Source organism: Suricata suricatta, chromosome 11 (assembly GCF_006229205.1).
Source record: "Suricata suricatta isolate VVHF042 chromosome 11, meerkat_22Aug2017_6uvM2_HiC, whole genome shotgun sequence".
In the NCBI taxonomy this organism is placed as follows: Eukaryota; Metazoa; Chordata; class Mammalia; order Carnivora; family Herpestidae; genus Suricata; species Suricata suricatta.
In genome coordinates, this window is record NC_043710.1 from 58,013,624 (window position 1) to 58,037,486 (window position 23,863).

At 36.6% G+C, this 23,863-nt stretch overlaps 1 protein-coding gene across 2 annotated transcripts in view; it reads left to right on the top strand.

Annotated features, from left to right (window-relative positions):
• Positions 1-23,863, top strand: part of ACER3 (alkaline ceramidase 3) — a 149,880-nt gene that overhangs the window by 70,566 nt on the left and 55,451 nt on the right. For both annotated transcript variants that reach the window (XM_029956694.1, XM_029956695.1), the window contains exon 3: positions 15,743-15,795. In XM_029956694.1, the coding sequence (XP_029812554.1) occupies positions 15,743-15,795 (53 nt within the window). The remainder of the gene's footprint in view (positions 1-15,742; positions 15,796-23,863) is intronic.

Sequence of the window (23,863 nt, forward strand, 5' to 3'; positions counted from 1 at the left end):
TGGTTCTTCCTGGTGTGATGCACTGAAAAGGAAACATCACTTATACAGTATTTCTACCAAAAGTGCATAACCTGAATCAAATGATGAGGAAACAATCACAAAAAACAAACAAATTAAGGGGCATTCTGTGAAACAGTTCACCTGTTTGCTTCAAAAAATGTTAAAGTCATAAGAGGCAAAGAAAGACTGAAGAAGTGTTCCAGATTAACAGCTAAGTGCAATATGGGATTTGCAGCATGTGGAGAAGAAAGTCCAAAGGGTAGCTTTGGGCAAATCAGCAAAATTTGAATAAGGACTCTATCTTAGATAGTAATACTGCATTAATGCAAGTATTCCTGAAGTTGATCAGTGCATTATGATTATATAAGAATGTTCCCGTTTGGAGGTACATGGTAGAGAATTTAGGGGTAAAGGTCATAGTCTCATAAACTTACTGTCAAATGGCTCAACAAAATAACACTGATGTGTGTATTACTTTATTTATGTACATAGAAAGACAGTATGGCAAAATGTTAGTGAATCTAGGTTAAGGTTCTATAGGAGTTCATTGTAATATTTTTATAATTTCTACATTATCTTGAAGCATTTTCAAAATAAGGTATTACTATTTATTTATTTAGAGCGAGCAAGCGAGCACTATCAGGGTAAGCAGCGGAGGTGGGGAGGAGGGAGAGAATTCTAGGAAGTTTCTAATCTCAGCATGAGCCTTGATCCCATGACCCTGGGATCATAACCTGAGCAGAAACCAAGAATAGGATGCTCAGCCAACTGAGACACCCAGGCGCCCCAAGTGTTTACTTTTTAAATAGATTTATTGAGCACTCATTGTCTGCATGCCAGAGTACAGGCAGTCTAACAATAAACAATAGATTTGGAGTAAGTAAATATAGGAACAAAAATGGACAGTAATTACGGGAGCGATATCTTTGCGGATCTAACCATCTCTCTTCTCTGTTACTCCAGTACCTTATTCTTGCTTTTGTGATTGACGTCATATCACTGTACATATTAACTGTCATAATCTGTTTTTAAGTGTCTGTTCCTTCTGAACTTCCTGAAGGCAGGGCTGAGTCTTACTCTTCTGAATTTCTGACATTCAGCAATCCCTGGTGCAAACTGAACACGTGAGGATGTTTGATGAATGAATTAATGCTTTCTTTTAAACACCTCGAGCATCAGGCATTTTTGCTAAGACTTCTTTTTCATATATATACTTGTTTAAATTTTTCACTGAGACAAGTCTCCCCACTAAAAATATGTATGTGTGTTTATGAGACACACACTTACACACACACAGAGCAAACTTTATCTGGAAGTAGAGATTTGATTAACAAATCCAAGGACACTTAGAAAATACTTGAACAAGATTTTCAATATTTTAAGTTTGTGATCAAAGATCCTTAGTAAATACTTAATTGAGATGCACTTAATTTTTGGAGTTGAGAGAGATTTTAAGAAAGAATTGGGAACTTCGATGTTGTGTTGAAGCCTATTAGGGACAGAGGTATATTGTGTTCTGGCGTGGAGCCTAAATCCAGTAGGAATTTAATCATTTTCTAATTCATGCAACAAATGTTTACTGAGAATCTGTTATGTACTAGGTATCACTTTCCAGTCATTGTTCTTTGGAGCTTATGATTTAGCAGCGGAGACAGGTATTAAATAATTTTATAATTGAGTGTGTACTGAGGGAGGTGTTCAGTATTAGGAAGAAGAGATACCGAGTACAATGAGGAAGAATTAAAGAAGTTAAGAGTAAAAGAGTTAGTTTTGCCCCATCCCGTACCCCTGAGCGATTGCCGGTTCCCCTGGTAAGCCTGATTTCAGTTGGCTTTGCCACCCCAGTTATAGCTGCTTTGGAACTACACAGTCCTTTTGTCTAAAAGGTTTTTTTCTTTTTGGTTATTTTTCTGCTATATTGTACTCTCTCTATATAGTTTATGAAAGGAAGAGATGCTCATAACATCAAATAGGAGAATCAAAGATGTCACCTCTGATGATCTTTCTAAGAAGTCTGTTAGAAAAGTAGAAATGCTATTAAATTGAAGGGGGAATAGGAATACAATATTTGTTTTAAGTAAATATTTTTGAAACCAGCAAAATTATTTAGACAGAGAGATGATTATTCAAATGAGTTTAATTCTCCTTGTCACATAATAAAACTAGGAGAGTAAATTGAAAAGCAAAGACAAGTTATTTGAAGCTAAATTCTGCCTGCCTGGTTACTATTTAATGTTTGATGTTAGAACTTTTAGAATTTTCCAAGCCTCGTGTGAGTATGGCTTAGTCATTAATTTTTATGAGGCCATAAAATTTGCTGTTAACATTGGTGGAGTTTGAAGAGACAACAATAATTATCGTTTATAGACACTTATAATATACAGGCTCTGTGGTAAGTATATTAATTTATATTATGTCATTTAAAATTTTCCACAACCTATGAGGAACTCTTTAACCTCATTTTATAAGTGAGTATTTGAGAAGTAATTTGACTGTGATCACACAATTAATAAATGGTGAGCAATACCGAACTCAGATCTCTATGCTTTTAATCATTATGCCATAAACCAGTAATTTAAAACTGTGCATAATCTGAAATAGAACCATGCCAGAAGAAACCTATCACAGGATTGAATTTTCTTTCATGAGATTTAATTTTTCTCTATACCCCCAAACTTACAAAGTCTATTCATAGTTACACAAATGTATTTGTTGTGAGTTTATCTATAAATAAGTAGGTAATTGTCAACAACAACAAAAAATGAGTTGTAAAATAGCCAAAACATAAATAAAGATCTTTATTACCTCTTTCTAAGTCCAGTGCTGAAATAGAAAGTTATCGAAGTAGAAATGTCACAGAGTTACAAAGTCATTTCCTCGTGAAAAGGACCATTGAGAATTGTTTGCATGGAATAGCCTTAAGTTTAGTTATGATCTTACCTCCAGTCTGCCACTGCCAGGCTAAATCAAAGTCCTCTGAAATGAACTTAAGAACATTATGCCTTTTGTCTAGGGAAAAGTGAGTGGACTATAAACTAGACTAATAACGTTTTAGATTATAGCAATTACAGTATGTAATGAAACAGACATAAAATCAATGTGCTGTGGAAAAGACCTTTAGAAATCATTTTATAACCTGCTTATAACTTATTTATTAGTAATAAGTAAGTTTTAGTTTCAGTTTTTCAGACATTGCCAGAAACGTCATCAAAAATGACCAAAATGATCTTTTTTTCTAATTCATTGAAAAAATAATGTGATAGTAAGATCACCCAACAGAAAAGGTGTTTTCATGTTTTGGTTAATATTTCTTAATCTTTGTGCATATGCAATTGTGGTTTTTATATGACTATACTTTTTTTAAATTTTTTAATGTTTTTTATTTATTTTTGAGAGACAGAGAGAGAAAGTGTGAGCAGGGGAGGGTCAGAGAGAGAGAGAGACACAGAATCCAAAACAGGCTGCAGGCTCTGAGCCAGCTGTCAGCACAGAGCCCGATGCGGGGCTCGAACCCACGAACCGCGAGATCACGACCTGAGCCGAAGCCGGACGCTTAACCGACTGAGCCACCCAGGCGCCCCTATGACTATACTTTGGATGAACATGTCCAGCCTAGTAACCAAAACCCAGGGACAGGCTCAACCAGAGAAGCAGGAACCACAGATTCCTAAGTAGTCCGTGGACAGGAAGTGAGGAAAAGAAATGGCCAGGAAAGTAGCCTGGTGGAAAGTTAAAGTGGACAAGCAGAAAGCATGGTAAGAAATAGCCTAAGGTGGAAAGCGGGCCACTGTAATGGCTCTTTACCTGGTTCCTATGGCCTCAGTTGTGACTTATTTGAAATGTTTTAGGCTGGAGTCAGAATAAGACAATGATTGAATGACAGTTATGTTCTAAGAAAATAAATACTAAAAAATTATAACATCTAGTTTCATTTCTGTTGTCATGTCCATTATTATTGCTGTAGCTCCATTCTGTTTAACATACTTTAACCTCCCTAGGCAGTCCAGACGTTCCCCTGTTTAAACAGAATTACTTTGATTCTCCCTTCAGTTACCATATTATCTCTATCCATTATTACCATGTTATTTTATATTCTTTCTTTTCCTCTAACTGTGGAACATTTGTTTGTTCCTTAATCTGCCTGGAGGCATGGGTAGATGTTCTAGCTCCAGAAAAGATATGAATAGTACTAAAGCAAATCACTTATGTGGGAGTATTTGATGGGCAAAGTATATTTGGAGCACAGCAGACAAGAGGTTTCCACCTCTCAATTCTTCCTTTTTAAAAATTGAGGTGTATTTCATATATAGTAAAATGTGCAGATCATAAACGCAATGAGATTTTACCCATATGACCACCACCCAGATCAAGATACTGAACATTTTAGTTACCCCAGAAAATTTCCTTGTGCAGTTTTTCAGTCAAAACCCTTCCAAAGATAACTACTATTCTGACTTCTAGTTCCATATTTTAATTTGCATGTTCTTGAACTTTATGGAAGTGGAGTCACAGAATATGTACTCTGGCATCTGGCCTCTTTCACTTGTAATGTTGAGATTCATCTGTGTTATTTATGTCAGTAGTTCATTTTTTATTGATATGTGATATTCTGTTGTATGATTATAATACAACTCATTTGACCATTTTTCTGTTAATGGGTATTTGGGTTATTTTTGGTTTGGGACTTTTGTGAATAAAGATTTTGTGGATTTTCTTGTATGTGTTTTTTGATGGACATGGGCACTCATTTCTTTTAGATATATGTCTCGATATAGAATTGCTAGGTCATAGGGTAGTCTGCACTTACATTTATTAGAAACTGCCAATTTTTTGTTTTTATTTTTTAAATATTTATTTATTTATTCTTAGAAGAGAGAGAGAGCACAAGTGGGAGAAGAGCACAGAGAAAGAGAAAGGGAGATACAGAATCCAACGCAGGCTCCAGGCTCTGAACTGTCAGCTCAGAGCCCGACACAGGGCTTGAACTCACAAACCATGAGATCATGACCTGAGTTGATATTGGATGCTTAACCTGACTGAGCCACCCAGGCACTCTGTGTTGTCGGTGCAGAGCCCTACATGGTGGGGCTCGAACTCACGAACTGTGAGATCATCACCTGAGCTAAAATCAAGTCAGACACCTAACTGAGCCATGTGTGCACCCCAATCATATTGGTTTTCTATTGCTACTATAACAAAGCACCACAAATTAAGTAACTTAAAATAATAAATTTATTATCGTATAGTTCTATAGATTAGAATTCTGACACAAATCTCACTGAGCTTAAATCAAGATTGGCAGGTCTGTGGGTTTTTTGTTTGTTTGTTTGTTTTTGAGGCTCTAAGAGAGAGAACGTTTCCTTTCCTTTTCCAGTTTATATGCCTCATGGTCCCTTTCTAGCATAATATAGCATTCTAGGCACATGGCCCCTTTCCTGTATCCTCAAGCTAGAAACTTTACATCTTGGAGCATTTTTCCATAGTCCCATCTCCCAAAGTTTCCTGCTTTGGGGACTAAGGTGGTTAGGTTGAGCATACTGTAATAATCGAGGATGATTATCCTCAACTCAGGGCCCTTAATTTAATCACATTTGCAAGATCTTCTTTGGCATTTAAAGTAAAGTGACATATTCATTCATAGTTTTGAGGATTGGTAGACATCTGTGGGAGCCATTATTCAGCATACTCTCTAATGTAGTTACTACTGTAGCCCGTGAGTTGCTGAACTAATGTAGTAGCCCATCAGCATCCTCACTGGGAGTGGGACAGGAGAAAGGAATCCAAAATACATAATAAGTCTACCTAGAAAGGATATTCTGGCTTCTGTATGTATGTGTGGTACTATAATAAGGTTATATACTAGGTAAGTAGTAAATTAGAAAAGGGAATGTGATCAGTTCTCCTGCAGGTAGGTGGGAAACAGTTAGAAAAGCTCTTATTACATTTTTTTAATGTTTTTTATTTATTCTTGAGAGACAGAGAGAGACAGCACGAGCAGGGGAGGGGCAGAGAGAGAGAGAGGGAGACACAGAATCCGAAGCAGACTCCAGGCTCTGATCCAGCTGTCAGCACAGAGCCCGACGCAGGGCTCGAACCCACAAACTGTGAGATCATGACCTGAGCCGAAACCAGACGCTCAATGGACTGAGCCACCCAGGCACCCTGAAAAGCTCTTACTAAGTACCCTAAATGACTTCCCATCAGTTTAGAGGTAAAGTACAAACTTTTTAGGACAACTCTCCAAAGTTCATTCTTTTAATGACTACACTCTACTGCCTCTCTAATATGGTAGTGCATTTTGTTTCTAATGTGAATGCTAACTTCCCCAGGCAAGTACAAACATGCATACCCTCTAATTGTAGCTGGCATTGTTTTGACACCACCAATAACACCAAAATCTCTAACCTGAGTTCATAATTTTAAAATAATCACACGTTACACCATTAATGCCTTTGGTACTTTATAATAATATGTGCTTCTCCTTTTTCATTTATTCTGGGTCCCTTCCTAAACATTTTGGTAAATCATGATAGAATTTAAAAGGAACTCATAGTTTTTCTTGGGCTCTTAATTTTCTGTCACGGTAAATAAGCTAACGTACTTCTAAAATCTAATAACTCCATTCTCTATGAATTGCTTTTTGATTTTTTTAAGTTTATTATTTATTTTGAGGCGAGGTGGGGCATGTGCAGAGAGAAAGGGACAGAGAGAGAATCCCAAGCAGGCACCGCCCTGTCAACTCAGAGCCTGATGCACAGCTCAAACCCACAGACTGCCAGATCATGACCTGAGCCAAAACCAAGACTCTTAACTGACTGAGCTACTCAGGTGCCCTTATGTGAATATTTTTTAATAGCTTGAGTTAGGGATTAGAAAATAAAATTTGTTGGTGCCTATTGTATGTCAGAAATATGGTAGGTAATCCTCAGATAAACATTGTTATCTTTATTTTACAGCTTAGATACCTGAGTCTCAAAGAGACTTAAGTAACTTGCCAAAATTGATAAGTAATAGACTTGGGATTCTAGTTTAGATCTGATTCCAAAGCCCTTGTACACTCTTTACATGGTATGGTCAGTCAAGTGGATCAAAATAAATGGGTATTGGAACATATCTGTATCCTTTTGTAACCCTGAAAAACTTTGGTAGCGTGCCAAAATATTTGAATCAAGAGGTTCTAACTCAGTGAACTTCTATTATGTGCTTGAGAGACTCTTAAAAACTGTACTGTAGTGCTATGAATATGAATATCTAATTAGAAGACGGTACATTGGCCTTTTTATTCCTATTCTATTACTATTTCAACTGCCTCAGTTTTCACTTTAGCCATGGTCATGTGGGGAAATTTGTCCCTGTTACTTGTTTCTTGGAGTGTTCTAGATAATTCCTAGAAATGTGTATTTTATTATAACTTTGATGCCTCAGACTTTTTAAGGAAATGTAATTGTTTCATTCTCTGTGTGATTGAATCAATTTACAGGTCAAGAGGAAAAAAAGGAAATTGCTTAGATTCCTTTTGAAAGAATCTCCAGAATTTCTAGTTTGTATAATTTAAGGATCAATGAATGTTGTTTCGTTTTCACATGTTTCACATTTGTTCCTTTGGCTTGAATAACTTAACCTCTCTATTCTTGAATTTCTTATTTGCGCAATTGGGATACTATTCAGAAAATATACACTTGTTGACAAATTGTAGCATGTCAGTGGTGAGAGCTGGTTTACTGTGCAGAATTTTGCCAGTGTTCTCCAGCGGGCCGTGCCGTTTTCCGTTCAACCAGTTTCTCTTTAAAAGAGATAACCTGTTTGAAAATCTGTATGTCTGGGCAGGTTACTGGCCTCATTTCCCACAACTGTCCCACATACACTTGATACTTCATATCAAACTATTTACTATTTTCAGTACCATCTGTATCTTTCCATCTGCCTTTAACCCTCTGTTGTCTGGTAATTTCAGCATCTGTCCTTCATGACTCAACATAGTGTCATTTCCCCTAGAAAGCCTGCCTTTTAAACTTTGCTCAGTCCCTGATAGAATTGAAAGACCTTATTCTGTGCTCCCACTGAATACAATGCACATCTTTATACACTTAATACACCATATAGTAATTATCTGTTTGTTTTCTGTCTCTCCCCGAGTGTTCTTTAGTAGTTAAGTGGGGGGAAAGTGTCAAAACATAAAGTTGGAAAGATTTAGGCAAGAGCCAGATGATGGCAGGGCCAGAGTAAAGCATCTGGATTTTATTCTAAAAGCCAGTAGAGGGTTGTTAGTAGGAATGTGACATGATCCTGTTTATGTTTTTAAACGCTCACCCTGGATGCTTTGTGGTGAATGGATTTATGGACAGTAAGAGTGCAATCTGGGAAAGTAGTTAACAGACTGTTGCAGTGGTCCAAGTGAGAGACAATACTGGTTTACACAGGACAGCACCGGTGGACACTGGAGAGAAGTGGATGACTTGGAATTTATTTTGAGATAGTGCCAATGTGGCTCATTAATGTGTTAAATGTGGGGGCAAAAAAAAAAAAAGATTTTCAGTTGACTTCTAGGTTTCTAGTTTGAGCAACTGTGTGGAGAGAATATCTTGCATTCTGTTTTGATTATGTTGGGTTCGAAATGCCTGTAAGACATTAAATGAAGAGTCAGGTAGGTGTTAAAATATATGAGATTGGAGGTCCGAGTTGGGGGGCTGTTAGGCTTCATTGTCAGAAGTTGGTATTTAAAGCTGATGGGATCTGATGAGGTCACCTGAGGGAATGAATGTAGAAAGAGAAGGTGGCCAAAAATGAATATAAATATCACAACTTCATCACCCAAAGGCAGAATCTGGCATGCAGATGTGTTTTGGTGGGCTCAAAGTATTATTTGCCTTATTTTCTGTTCCTCTCTGATACTCACTCCAGGCCTGTTGAATGAAATGCGTATTTCTAAACATTGTCCACATCTCTATATGTTTAATCAAACTGTATGCATGTCCTCCCTTGCCATATCTACCTGCAAATCTCTTTTAAGTTCATCTCAAGCGTCACCTTGTCAGGCAAGCCTTTCTGTTCTTATTGTCCACATTCTACCCAAGTATATTTTTTCCTCGTTGGAACTCATGTCCCCTATTATATTATATTACATTGCTCGCCACCCTCTACTACACATACACGTACTCTAAGGTGAAGTGCTGGATCATTGAGGAGGAAGGAAAAAAATTAATTAGCAAGTACTTAATAAATGTCCTTTATATGTTCAGTGCTGTACTAGGTTCTGGAGATTCTTCAGTCAACTACAGAGACTGGGACCATGCCTTTAGGAAGGTTAGAATTCAACAGTGACCTTTGGCTTTCGATGTTCAGTAAAATCATTGGCAGGCCTTTAAAATACAAGTGCCAGAGTACCCACTGAATCAGGAGTTTCTAGATCAAGGGCCTAGCCTTTATAAGGTGTCTAGGCAAAATAGCATTCTCCAAAAGCTGATAACTACTGGCCTAGCCAAACACTTTTTCTTACATGCTTCGTATGGTTGACTTAATGGATGAGGAAGCAGAGGAAAATTTGACTTAGAAGGTGATATAAAATGGGATCTGGGATACACACTGAAGTATTAAGGGTAAAGGGACATGACATATCCAATCTATTCATAAATGGTTCATAAAAATAATTATATGTACATACATATATGCATATACATTTATATACACACATATGTATATGTGGATATTGTATCAGAATGTTAGAACTGGTGATTCTGAGCAGAACATGTACAGCAGTTCCCTATACTATTGTTTCAATATTTCTGAAGTTTGAAATTGTTTCCAAAGAAAAAGCTTATAGGAATGAGCAAAACTTAATTGGATCTAGAAGTTGTGTAAGACTTCTTTTTTTATTATTATTTTTCTTTTTTCTTTTTTTTTAGTAATCTCTACATACAGTGTGAGGCTCAAACTCACAACCTTGAGATCTTGTGACATCTTATCTTATGAGATCTATGTCTGAGCCAACCAGGTACCCCAAAGTTGTGTACGATTTCAGTAAGCAGAGACATAGGTTATCGGCAGGTAGGATTGGATGATGGAAAGGTTAAGTACTCGAGGCTGAAAGGACAAGGTAATCACAAGATGGCAAAAGCAGAGCAGGCGGAAGCTGATGGTGTGAGGTAAGAGACCAGTCAGGTAAGCAGTCAGGTGTCACTAAACTACAGGTTGCAGTAAAAGAGTGAGTGGAGCCAGATTATGAAACTCCATGTATGCCTTGCAAGTTTAGTGTTTATCATTTAAACTAGTGGTCACCAAGCAAAAGGCTCACAGCCCACCTGGTAAGGAAAATGATCTGTTGGGGTGCACAAAGAAAACTTTGTAACTTCTTTTTGTATATATGTTATCTCTTTATCTCATTCTTCTAAATTTCTATTTTATGTGTTTTAAAATATATATAGTATCTTAACACAGTATGAATATAATTTATAAATAAATATACATATATGGGGCTGCTAAATTTTTTTGCTATCAAAGTTGGGAGACTACTCCTTCAGGCATTTTCCTGCCTTATAATTAGAGTGGTATTTTAAAAAATGCAAAACTAATTATACTAATCCCTATATATATATATATATATATATATATATGCATGTGTGTATGTGTGTATATGTACATTTGGGTATATGTATATAGTTTTTGAACAGCTTACTTTGTCTTTAGTATAAAGTCCAAATAATGTTTATTTTTCTTTATTTTGAAAGAGAGCTGGGAGAGGGGCAGAGAGAGAGGAAGAGAGAATACCAAGCAGCTCTGCATTGTGAGCACAGAGCTGGACACAGGGCTTGATTCTGTGAACTGTGGGATCATGACCTGAACCAAAGTCAAGAGTTGGACCGTCAACTGACTGAGCCACCCAGGTGCCCACTTAGAGTCAGATTTTAACATGACTTTAAAAGCTCTTCTCTGTGTGTTGTTTTCAAATCAGCCAATCTGGGGCGCCTGGGTGACTCAGTCGGTTAAGCAGCTGACTTCAGCTCAGGTCATGATCTCGCGATTCATGGATTCGAGCCCTGCATCAGGCTCTGTGCTAACAGCTCAGAGCCTGGAGTCTGCTTCAGATTCTGTGCCTCTCTCTGGTCCCGCCCCACTCCTGCTTTGTCACTCTCTCTCAAAATTAAATAAACGTTAAAAAAATCATGCCAATCTACTCACCGACTGTATCCCTACTCCAACATTGTTCATGGTGTGAGCCAAGTTCTTTCAGTTTTTTAATGTACTGCCTTGCCTTTATTTACTTAAAAAATTTCTTTAATATGTATTTATTTATTTTGAGAGAGAGAGAGAGGAGGGAGAGGCAGAGAGAGGAGGGAGAGGCAGAGAGAGAATTTAAAGCAGGCTCTGTGCTGTCAGTGCAGAGCCCAATGCAGGGCCTGAACTCACAAACCATGAGATTGAGACCTGAGCTAAAATCAAGAGTCAGATGCTTAACTGACTAAGCTACCCAGTCACCCTACCCTGCCTTTACATCTGCATGATCCTTCTACATAGAATGATCTCGTTTTTTAAAAATCCTTTACCTGCTTAATTAATTAATTCTTCAAGCCCTAGCTTATGGGTTAGTTCCCCCAATAGCCCTCTTCTGACTCCCTAGACAAGGTTATAAGCCCTGTGCATAGGACTTCCATAGCTCCGAAATGGCCCCCTTTCATATTTTTAATGGCTTAAAGTTCTGAGGACAGGAAACTTACCTCTCTTGTTTACTCATTTATCCCAGTGGAAAAGCTTGGAATGTTGAGGGCCCAGTAAATACTTGTTGAAAAGGAAATGGGCTTATGGAGCAGCAGGAACTCTCATCCCTTAGTGGTGGGAATGCAAAATGGTGCAGCCACTTTGGAAGACAGTTCGGCAGTTTCTTACAAAACTATTCTGTCACCAGACGATTCAGCAGTCACACCTCTTGGTATTTATACAAAAGAATTGAAAACCTATGTTCACACAAAAACTTGCACACAGGTTTGCACATAGCAGCTTTATTTACAAGGCCATACTTGGAAGCAACCTTGATGTGCTCTAGTAGGGGATGGGTAGGTAAACTTCAGACAGTGAAACATTATCAGTGTTAAATAGAAGTGAGGTATCAAATGATGAAAGACAAGAGGGAACCTTAAATGCCTATTACTAAGTGGAAGAAGACCTGTTACTAATTGAAAAAGCTACGTACTGTATGACTCCAACTATATTGATGTTCTAGAAGAGGCAAAACTATGGAAACAGTAAAGAGATCAGTGGTTGCCAGAGAGAGGGAGAGATGAAATGGCAAAGCATCGAGAATATATGGTAATGAAACCATTCTGTATATTATAATGGTAGATACAAGTCATTATAAATTTATCCATACCTAAGAGTGAACCATAAAATGTGAAGTATGGACTCTGGGTGATAATGATGTATTAGTGTCAGCGCATCAGGTGTAACAAGTGTGCATTGTGGTAGGGGAACTTAACAGTGAGGGAGCCTATGCATGTGAGGGGGAGGGGTTGTATGGAAAATCTATCTTCTGCTCAATTTTGCTGTGAACCTAAAACTGCTCTAAAAAAGAAAGTCCATTAAAAAACAAATCAGACAAATCCATAATACAGAACCTTCTACAAGAAAAAAGGTGGGGGGGGATGAGGTAGTCATTAGGGAAATACCTGTCAGAACCATAGTGCATATCATTCATTGTATTAGGATGGCTATAGTCACAAAGACAGCCAGTAGCAAGTATTTGGAGAGTGTGGAGAAATTCATATATTTTTCATGGGAGTGTAAAGTGATGCAGCTGTTTGCAAAACACTTTGGTAGTTCTTCAAAATGCTAAACATAGAGTTACCATAGGACCCACAAGTTTCAGTCTGAGGTATATATACCCAAGAGAAATGAAAACCTACATCTGCACAAAAACTTGTATATGATTATTCACAGCAGCGTAACTCAAAATAGCCAGAATGTGGAAAATACATAAATGTCTGTCTTACCTAAGGCTGCCATAACAAAATACCATAGACTATGGCTTGAACAGTACACGTTTTCTCTCACCGTTCTGAAGGCTGGGAAGTCCAGGATTAAGATGCTGGCTCCTGGTGAGATCTTCTTGGCTTGTCATGGCTGCCTTCTCCATGATCTCCCACGGCCTCTCCTGTTGGCATGCAGGCAGGTAAAAGAGTGAGGTCCTGGCTTTTCCTCTTCTCATGGAGACACTAATCCCATCCAGGGACCTTAACCTCTTGACCTCTTCTAAACTTAATTATTTTCTAAAGGCTTCACACCCAAAGGCTCCAAATTTGGGGTTAAAACTTCAACACATAAATTTGGGAGGTGGGGACACAAACATGCAGTTTGTAACAAGTTCCATCACCTGATGATTGGATAAGTAAAATGTAGTATGTTCAAGGAATGGAATATTATTTATCCATGAAAAATAAATTATTGCTATATGCTATAACGTGAATGAGCCTTGAAAACAAGTGAAAGAAACCAGATAGAAAAGAATACATATTGTATGATTTTATTTACATGAAAAGTCCAGAACAAGCAAATTGATAGAGACAGAAAATACATTAGTGGTTAAAGGGCTGAGGAGTGGAGAGGTATGAGGAGAAATAGGGAGTGGCTACTGATTGATTTTCTCTTTGGGATGATAGAACTGTTCTAAAATTAGGTAATGATGATGATTGCACAGTCTGTGAACATTTAAAAACAATTGAATTGTACATTTTAAATTAATTTTATAGTATGTGAATTGTATCTTAATAAGGCTGATAAACTTTAGCAAAGACTGGTTTGCTTTAATCTGGCAAAGTAGAAATATTGTGTAGAGAAAGGTGATGCTGTTCTATTACATCTCTTTGCATTCTTAGTAGATGGTTGAAAGGAAGTAAATTGTAGATATCTCTGAAAATCAGTAATGCTACATAATAAACAGTACAAGAGAACATTTGAAACGGTTTGGACAAAGAAAGTTCTTGAGTAAAACATGATTAAATGGCCAGTATATCTGTCAAAATGAATAGTCATCCCTCTACATTTAAAAAAATTTTTTTAATGTTTATTTTTGAGATAGAGGGGCAGAGGGAGAGGAAGGGGGACACAGAATCCAAAGCAGGCTCCAGGCTCTGAGCTATCAGCACAGAGCCTGGTGCGGGGCTTGAACTCACAAACTGTGAAGTCATGACCTGACCTGAAGTCAGACACTTCACCAACTGAGCCACCCGGGCTCCCCACCCTCTGCATTTTAATTTTTTGTATTTCCTAGTATATTGTATGCCTTAACTCAAAGTTTGTGGGTTCCCCGTCCCCCTTCCATTAATTTATCTACCTTGGTACCTTCTAATTTCCCTTTGGTAAAAAGATCTCAACTATTCTACTTCCTCATTTTTTTAGAGCGAGTGCAGTAACTGTTTACTTCTGTCATCTCATTTTGAACATTAAAAAATATAATTTGCTAATATATTTAGTAATTTAAAAAAAAGCAATAGTAACAATTTGAAATTTTTCTCAAGTGGCTTTGTACAAATTATTTGGTGACACCTCCATTTTACCATGTTTGTTGGGCAACTTTTATATATCCTTAAGGTTAACTTCTCTAGCTTTTTTTCTGTCCCCTTCTTCTGTGCTCCCGTGGTACTCGGCATATCTCTCTATTATGTCTCCGTCTACTGGCATCTTAGCTGCCCGTCTCTTCCATTAGACTATATACTTCATTAAGGTCAATGACTGCATCTTATCTTTGTATCTGATTTTGGCAAATAGGAGGTGCTCAGTTGAATTAAAATTGTTGAATTAAACCTAGTATATCACAGTAGAAACCTTTTTATCAGATTTGATAGGGGCTTGTATTTGGTCAGCTTATTTTTAAAACTTCAAAGCATAGAATTATTGAAAACATATATAAACATTTACCCTAAAATTTTATTTTAATTCAAACATATAGTTGTATAATCTTTGATATACAGTGTGGCCTTAGTTCTTCTTGAATTAAAAAAAAATAAATTTTAAACCCTAAAATGAAAAGTTTATTTAAAAATCAGGCACTTGTAAGAATTTTGAGACCTAAATACAATCTTTAAATTTTTACTGTTTTTTTTCAATCTAACAGATTATCTTACCCACACTTAATTCTATAGTGTTTATTAGCAACTCTCTTTTATTGAGTCCATTTTAAGCATTTTAAATAGAAACAGCAGCTTTCTTAGCAGTCATATTTCTGATAACTAAATACAGTGGCATTAACAGGTTTGGTAGCAAATTGGAAACTGTCTGGCTCTTAGTGAGAATACATGGCCTCCAGATGCTAGGAAGTGATAAGGAGGAGCTAAGGTGCGGTAAACACTAAAGCTTATCGTAAGAGTCAGTCAGAAGGTCTCCTTTGCTGTCCTGCCTGCCACTCCCTTGTGTATTCAGTAAACTTCTAGATCCTTTAAAAAAAAAAAAAAAGCTTATCCTGAGCATCGGGTAGTATATTTTATAGAAAGAATGGAGAATATTGATTAATCCAGTAAGTCCGCTTGGTAGAGGGAACTTATGAGAACTTATACTGTACTTATTTTTTTCTATACCAAAATTTCATCAATTATAGAACTTATGCAGAGTCTACTATATCCTGTCATAAGATTTCATAAACTTTGTTCTTAAAACTCAGTGCTTTGCAATGTCATATTATCTTCTCAAGTCACTCTGGCCACCCCTGAAGAGTTTCATGCTAATCTTTTTTTTTTTTATTTGTTTGTTTTGATTTCAGTGGTAGGAATGGGATCCTGGTGCTTCCACATGACTCTGAAATATGAAATGCAGGTCAGTAATGACAAAGTTAACTAAATGCTTTTTTCTCTTCACCCAGACACTTCAAATTTGAGAAAAGAGTGCATTACTAGAGGATGCTATTGAGAAAAGAGACTGAAGGGAAAAAAAGGAGATTTCAAATCTCCTTTTACTTCAGGCCAGAGGACCCAAATTGACTAAGTGGAATAAAGAAGCAAGCAAATACTTGCTCATAGAGAAAACGAGTGACAGCAGTATAGCATTGACTACCTCTGTGCAGGCATGAAGTGTTAGAGCAGGATTACAGAGTACAGACCTCTGGGGACGTTTATAAAAGACACAATCAGTTCACCGTGGAAGTATATTCATAGATGCCTGTATTTCCTCATGTCTCTCTTACAGCATCCATTTGAATGGATGGTTCCTCTCGCTAGCAGAGTATTAGGGCTATGCGGGGATTTTATTGTCCTCACTCAAAGGAGCCCATATATCTAGTCGTCAATCTTTTGACCTCTTTTTTCTTTTTAATTTTTTTAATGTTTATTTATTTTTGAGAGAGAGCTAGACAGAGCTCAAGTGGGGGAGGAGCAGAGAGAGAGGGAGATAGAAACACAGAATCCAAAGTAGGCTCCAGGCTCCCTGTTGGCAGCACAGAGCCTGATGCAGGGCTCAAACTCATGAACTGTGAGATCATGACCTGAGCTGAAGTCAGATGCTTAACTGACTGATCCACGCAGGCACTGCAATCTTTTGAACTCTTTATTTCCCATTAATAACCTGGAAACTTCTAGAACATCACTGTCCAGTAGAAATATAATGTGAGGATATATGTAATTTAAAATTTTCTGTGATCCACATTAAGAAAAACCATGTTAAAAAATAGTTGAAGTTAATTTTAATAATACATTTATTTAACCCAGTATATTCAAATATTATTTCAACATGTAATCAGTATAAAAATTTATTAATGAAATGTTTCATATCTTGGCATAAGGTGTATATCTCAATTTAGATTAGGTTTATTTCAAGTGCTCAGTAGCCAGATAACGCTGGTGGCCGCTGGATTGGACAGTGCTATTCCAGAAGGATTTGAATACAAGAGTCTATGAATTATTAATTACAGCTATATTAAATGTATAAAAATTAATTTTTAGGATTGGTTCTAATACTCACCACATATTTAGAGGACGGTGTCGTGTGCGCAGGGTGTGCTTGCTCTGGAAAATACACAATTGAATGAGACACTGATCTGACTTAATTGAGCACGATCATACTTCTCACACTTTCTAGCTGGGATAGCAGACTTAAAAAACAATGCATAATATGAAAATTATTTTTATTTTTATTTAGTTTTTAAAGAAATGTTTTAACATTTATTTTTGAAAGAGAAACAGAGCGTGAGTGTGGGAGGGTCAGAGAGAGAGGGAGACACAGAATCCGAAGCAGGCTCCAGGCTCTGAGCTGTCAGCACAGAGCCCGACGCAGAACCTGAACCCATGAACTGTGAGATCATGACCTGAGCTGAAGCTGGCTGCTTAACCGGCTGAGCCACCCAGGCGCCCCTAAAAATTATTTTTAAAGAAGTACAAATAATCTGTGGCATCACAGCGAAGATTGGAAGAATGTATAAAAGTCAAAGACATTTAAACAAAATTTGAAAGATTTAGTTAAAACTCTTTAGGTAGTGAAAGGATGAAATGCCAAACCAGACTTGCGTTGTGCCATGGAGAGGCAAGGAGTCATTTCATTGGTATATGTGACAATAGTGATGAAGTGAGAACTGAAAATGTGTTTCAAGAATGGTAAGAAATGGCATGAATGCTGTTCAACTATATGGTAAAAGTTCCAATAATAAGAATTTGCACACAAATTCTCATTCACTGATACCAGTGAGCAACAGCTGAATAACAGACCCTGAAAATAAGGCTTCAGGTTTGATTATACTAAAAAATAATTGGAATTTGTCTAGCTCTAGCTATCATGAAGTGCTTTCATGTATAGTATCTTAAATAATAATTACTCATGTTTTATAAATTCCAGTACTAGTACTGAAAGAGGCTAATTGATTTGACCAAAATCACCCACAGTTTATAAATGATGTATTTCCTATATATTTATATATACATACACATATTTCTATATACACATATATACATCCATTCTCTAGGTCGGCTAGCCTGGGAACAAGAAACTCCTATACCAAAGAGCACACCTAACATTCAGAAAGGTTCTAAAAACTGTTCTCCGTATAAAAGGAACCAGGGCTGGGGCACCTTCTGGCTTAGTTGGTGGAACATGTGACTCTTGATGTCTGGTCATGGATTTGAGCTCCATGTGGGTATAGTGTTCACTTTAAAAAATATTATATATTATATTATAGGGGCACCTGGGTGGCTCAGTTGGTTAAGCGTCCGACTAGCTCAGGTCATGATCTCATGGTTCGTGGGTTCGAGCCCTGTGCTGGGCTCTGTGCTGACTGACAGCTTTAGATTCATTCTGTGTCTCCCTCTCTCTCTCTGCCCCTCCCCCACTCACTGCCTGTCTCTGTCTCTCAAAGACATAAAAAAAAGTTTTTTAATAATAATAATAAATAAAATCTTTAAAAAAGACTAATAAAAGGAACTGGGGCTCTTCAGAGGGCTGAGGCAGAAAAAAAAAAGGACTTTATGAACCTAGAACATCTTTTTATGCTAGAAAGAATGGAAAAGCTGAAAAAAATGATGGGCACATATCAGAAGAACACTGAAGCCAACTTAAAGGGGTTCTCACAGGCCAAATTTGGGACAATTTGAGCATCAAAATAAATAATGATAGCAACAGTTTGTAATAGTTACCAAACCCATTGAACATATAACCTGCTGAACAAAATGGGAAGTCATGAATTCATACAAAAGTAATAAGCTATATATAAACAAAACAGTAAGTGATCATAAGTAAAGGAATGTTAAAAATTTGATACTGAATTTACACAGTTTTGAGGTAGTTTACCATAAAATAATTATAAAGGGAAAATTTCAGTAACATTAGAGTGAAGGAGCCTACTGAACAACACCTTAAGCAGTCAGAGTGAGTATCTTCAGTAATGGGACAAATCAAAAGTGTGTGCTACCTGGCAAGATAGAGTGGCAAGAACATAGCATCACTACTCTGATATTCTTGCCAAAGATGCATGATCTGAATCTAGTCATATGGAAACATCAGGCAAAGTCAAATGGAGTGACATTCTGTAAAATAACTGGCATTTAATCTTCAAAAGCATCCATGGTCATAAAATTAAAAGACTGAAGAACTATATAAAATTGAAGGACACCAAAAAGACATGACAACTAAATACAGTGTGTGATTCTGGACTGGATGGTGTGTGTGTGTGTGTGTGTGTGTGTGTGTGTGTGTGTGTGTGTGTGTTTACATTTATGATATTGGGACATTTAGAAAAACTTGAATGAAGCCTGAGGATTACATGGTAGTATTAAACAAATGTTAATTTCCTGATTTTGTTGATAGTTTTGTGGATATATAGATGAATATCTTTTATTAAAAGATTTAATGCACATGCCATAAAATTCACCATTTTAAAGTGTATAAGTTAATTGTTTTAAGTATATTCACAAAATTGTGATGCCATTACCACTAATTTCAGAAACACTTTCATCATCCCAGAGGGAAACCCCATGGCCATTAGCCATCTCTCCTCATTACTCTCTGTCTCTGGAGATGGGCCTATTCTGGACATGCCATTGCAATAGATCATACAGTGTGTGACCTTTCATGTCTGTCTTCTTTGACTTGGGCTGAAAAATATTCCATTATGTGGATATACTGCATTTTGTTTCTCATTTATCAATTAATGGACTTCGGGTTATTTCCACTTTTTGGTTTTTATACATAATGCTGCTATGAACATTTATATAAGCTTTTGTGTGGATATATGTTTTCATTTCTCTTAGATATTTATTTATTAGAAGTGAAATTGCTAGGTCACATGGTAACTCTGTTTTTAACCTTTAGAAGGGCTACTAGACTGTTTTTCAAAGTGGCTGGGCCATTTTACATTCCCACCAGCGATTTCTTCATATCCTTGCCAGTAATGGTGATTGTCCTTCCTTTTGATTGTAGCCACCCTACTAGTTATGAAATGATATCTCATTGTGGTTTTGATTTGCATTTTCCTAATTACCAGTGATGCTGAGCATTTTTCCATGTGCTTATTACTACTCATTTGTATATCTTGACAGGAGAAATGTCTATTCAGACCCTTCACCCATTTCTAAATTGTGTTATTTGCCTTTTTATCATTAAGTTGTAAGAGTATATATTTTGGGTATTAGACCCTTAATGAATAAAAACATGGTTTGCAAATATTTTCTTCTATCCTGTGGGTTGTTCTTCATTTTTTAAATAACATCCTTTGAAGCAAAAGTTTTTGATTTGTTGCTTGTGGTTTTGATGCCCTATCTAAGAAACCATTGCTTAATCCAAGGCCATCAGGATTTATACCTGTGTCTTCTACGAGCTTTATAGTGTTAACTCGTACATTTAGGTCTTTGATCCATGTTTTAAAATTCTAGTACAGTCAACATATAGTATTACATTCATTGTGGGTGTACAGTATAGTGATTGATCAGCTCCACTTTGTTCGTTGCTCACCACGATAAATGTACTCGCAATCCCCTTTTCCTATTTTACCTAGCCCTCACTCACCCCTCTCTGGCAACAACCAGTTTGTTTTCTATATGTAAGAGTCTTTTTTAGTTTGTCCCATTTTTTTCCTTTGTTTTGTTTCTTAAATTAGACATATGAGTAAAACCATATGGTATTTTCCTTTGGCTGATTTATTTCACTTAGCATTATACCCTCTAAAGCCATCCATGTTGTTGCAAATGGCAAGATTTCATTCTTTTTCATGACTGAATAACCTTCCATTGTACATATTTACTACATCTTATTTTTCCATTCATCTATGGCTGGACACTTGGATTTCATATCTTCGTTGTTGTAAATAATGCTACAATAAACATAAGGGTACATATATCTTTTCAAATTAATGTTTTTGTTTTCTTTGGGTCAGTACCCAGTAGTGGGACTACTGGATCATATGGTAATTCTATTTTTAATTGTTTTGAGGAGTCTCCATACCGTTTTCCACCTCAGCTGTACCACTTTGTATTCCCACCAACAGTGCACAAGGGTTCCTTTTTTCCATATCCTCACCAATACTTGTTTCTTGTGTTGTTGATTTTAGCTATTCTGACAGGTGTGAGATGATATTTCATTGTGGTTTTGATTCGCATTTCCCCAATGATGAGTGATGTGGAACATCTTTTTCATGTGTCTGTTGTCCGTGTGTATATTTTCTTTGGAGAAATGTCTCTTCATGTCGACTGCCCATTTTTTAATTGGATTTTTTTTTAGTGTTGAGTTGTAGCAATTCTTAATATACTTTTGATACTAATCCTTCACCAGGTATATCATTTGCAAATATCTTCTCTCATTCAGTAGGTTTTCTTTTAGTTTTGTTGGTTGTTTGCTGTGTAGAAGCTTTTTATTTTAATGTAGTCCCAATAGTTTATTTTTGCTTTTGTTTCCCTTGCCTTAGGGGAAATATCTAGAAAAGTGTTGCTATGGCCTATACTGCCTGTGTTCTCTTCTAGGATTTTTGTGGTTTCAGGTCTCACTCTTGGTCTTTAATCCATTTTGTGAGCTTATTTTTGTGTATGGTATAGAAAGTGGTCCAGTTTCATTCTTTTGCATGTAGCTGTCCAGTTTTCCCAGCAACAGTTGGAAGAGATTGTCTTTTTCCCCATTGTATATTCTTGTCTCCTTTGTCATAGATTAATTGACCATATAATCTTAGGTTTATTTCTGGGCTCACTATTCTGTTCCATTGATCTATGTGTCTTTTTCTTTTTCTTTTTTTGTTTTTTTTTCTTTTCTTTTCTTTTCTTTCTTTTTTTTTTGCCAATAACATTGAAATCTGGAATTGTGATTCCTGCCGTTTCGTTCTTTTTCTTTTTTCCTGAAGATTGTTTTGGCTATTTGGGGTCTTTTGTGGTTCCATACAAATTTTAGCATTATTTGTTCTAGTTCTATGAAAAATGCTGTTGCTATTTTGAAAGGATTGCAGTAAATGTATAGATCACTTTGAGTAGTATGGACATTTTAACAATATTTGTTCTCTTGAATCTTTAATCCATTTTAAATTCATTTTTCATATGGTGTGAGGTCAGGGTCTAGCTTCATTCTTTTGCATGTGGATATCCAGTTGCCCCAGAATCTTTCATCGAAAAGACCGTTCTTTTGCCATTGAATTGTCTTGGCACCCCTGTCTAAAAATCAAACAATGACAAATGTATGGATTTATTTCTTGAGTCTCCGTTTAACTCCCAGTTCTGTTCCATTGGTTTATATGTCTGTACTTATTACAGTACCAGTATCACACACCCTTGATCACTGTAGATTTGTAGTAGATTTTGATATCAGAAGCTGTGAGTCCTTCAAATTTGTTGTTGTTTTTCTTTTTTTAGAGAGAGAGCACAAGCACAAGTGCACTAGTGGGGTGGGGGGATGGGCAGAGGGGGCAAGAGAGAATCTTAAGCAGGCTTCATGCTCAGCATGTAGCCTGACAACAGGGCTTGATCCCATAACCCTGGGATCATGACCTAAGCCAAAATCGGGACTTGGATGGACGCTCAACCCAGCCACCCAGGTGCCCATGTTCTTATTTTTAAAAATTGTTTAAACTATTCTGGGTCCCTTGCATTTCCATGTAAATTTTAGGATTCCATTGAATTCACAGATCACTTTGGAGAGTATTGCTATCTGTAATATTGTCTTCTAATCCTTAAACATAGGATGTCATCCCATTGAAATCTTTATTTCAGTGATGTTTTATAGTTTGTGTGCAAGTCTTGACTTCTTTTGTTAAATGTATTCATAAGTAATGTATTTTTTGATGCTATTATAAATAGAATGTTCTTATTGTCACTTTTTTATTTCTCATGCTAATTTATAGAAATAACAGTGATTTTTGCATATTTTTGTATCCTGCAACATGCTGAGCTTTTTTTTTTTTTTTACCTCTAGTAGTTTTTTGTGTATGCCTATGTGGATTTGTTAGAGTTTCCTGAGCACAAGATCATGTTATGTGCAAATAGGGATAGTTTTACATATTACTTACCAGTTGGATGTCTTTTACTTATTTTTCTTGCCTAATTGCCCTGAATAGACCTTCGAGTACACTGTTAAATAGAAGTGGAGAGAGCAGACATTCTTGTTTTGCTCCTGATCTTACAAAGCTTTTGGTTTTTCATTATTAATTATAATATTGGCTGGGATTTTGTGTGGATGCCCTTTATTAGGTTGAGGAAGTTCCCTTCTGTTCCTAGTTTGCTGAGTGTTTTTATCATGAAAAGATGTTAGAATTTTCAAATATGTTTTTTCTGAATCTCTTGAGATGACCATGTGTTTTTTTTCTCCTTTATTATAATAATATGGCCTAGTACATTGATTGATTCTCCTATGTTGAACCAACCTTGCTTTCCTTTCATTTAGTCAAGGCATATAATCCAAGTGAGTATCTTGTAAGAAACATACACTAGAGTACTTATGAGTAATGGAACCTCATGTCAGCAACTTACTCAAATGGTTCAAGGAGAAAAAGTTCTTTGTACTGCCCTTCAAACTTTTCTATACCTTGAACTTGTTTTAATTTTTTTAAAAAGAGCAACACTGTACGTGTTCTCTGACCCAGTAATTGCACTCCTATGAATACATCCTAAAAAAGTAATCAGAGACAGGGAAAAGACATTTTACAAGCATGTTACACATGTGACAGTGTTACACATATTACAGATTTTTAAATGATCTAAATGTTTAACAAAAAGGAGATTGTTACATGTAGTATGATAGCTATGTATTGAACTGTGCTATAGCCATTTAAAATAATATTTTGAGGGGGGCCTTGGCTGGGGCTCAGTACATAGAGCAGGTGACTCTTGATCTCAGGGTTGTAAGTTCAAGCCATACATTGGGCATAAAGCTTACTTTAGTAAGTATTTTAAGCCACTGAGTTTTAAGGTGGTTTGCTTTACAGTAACAGATA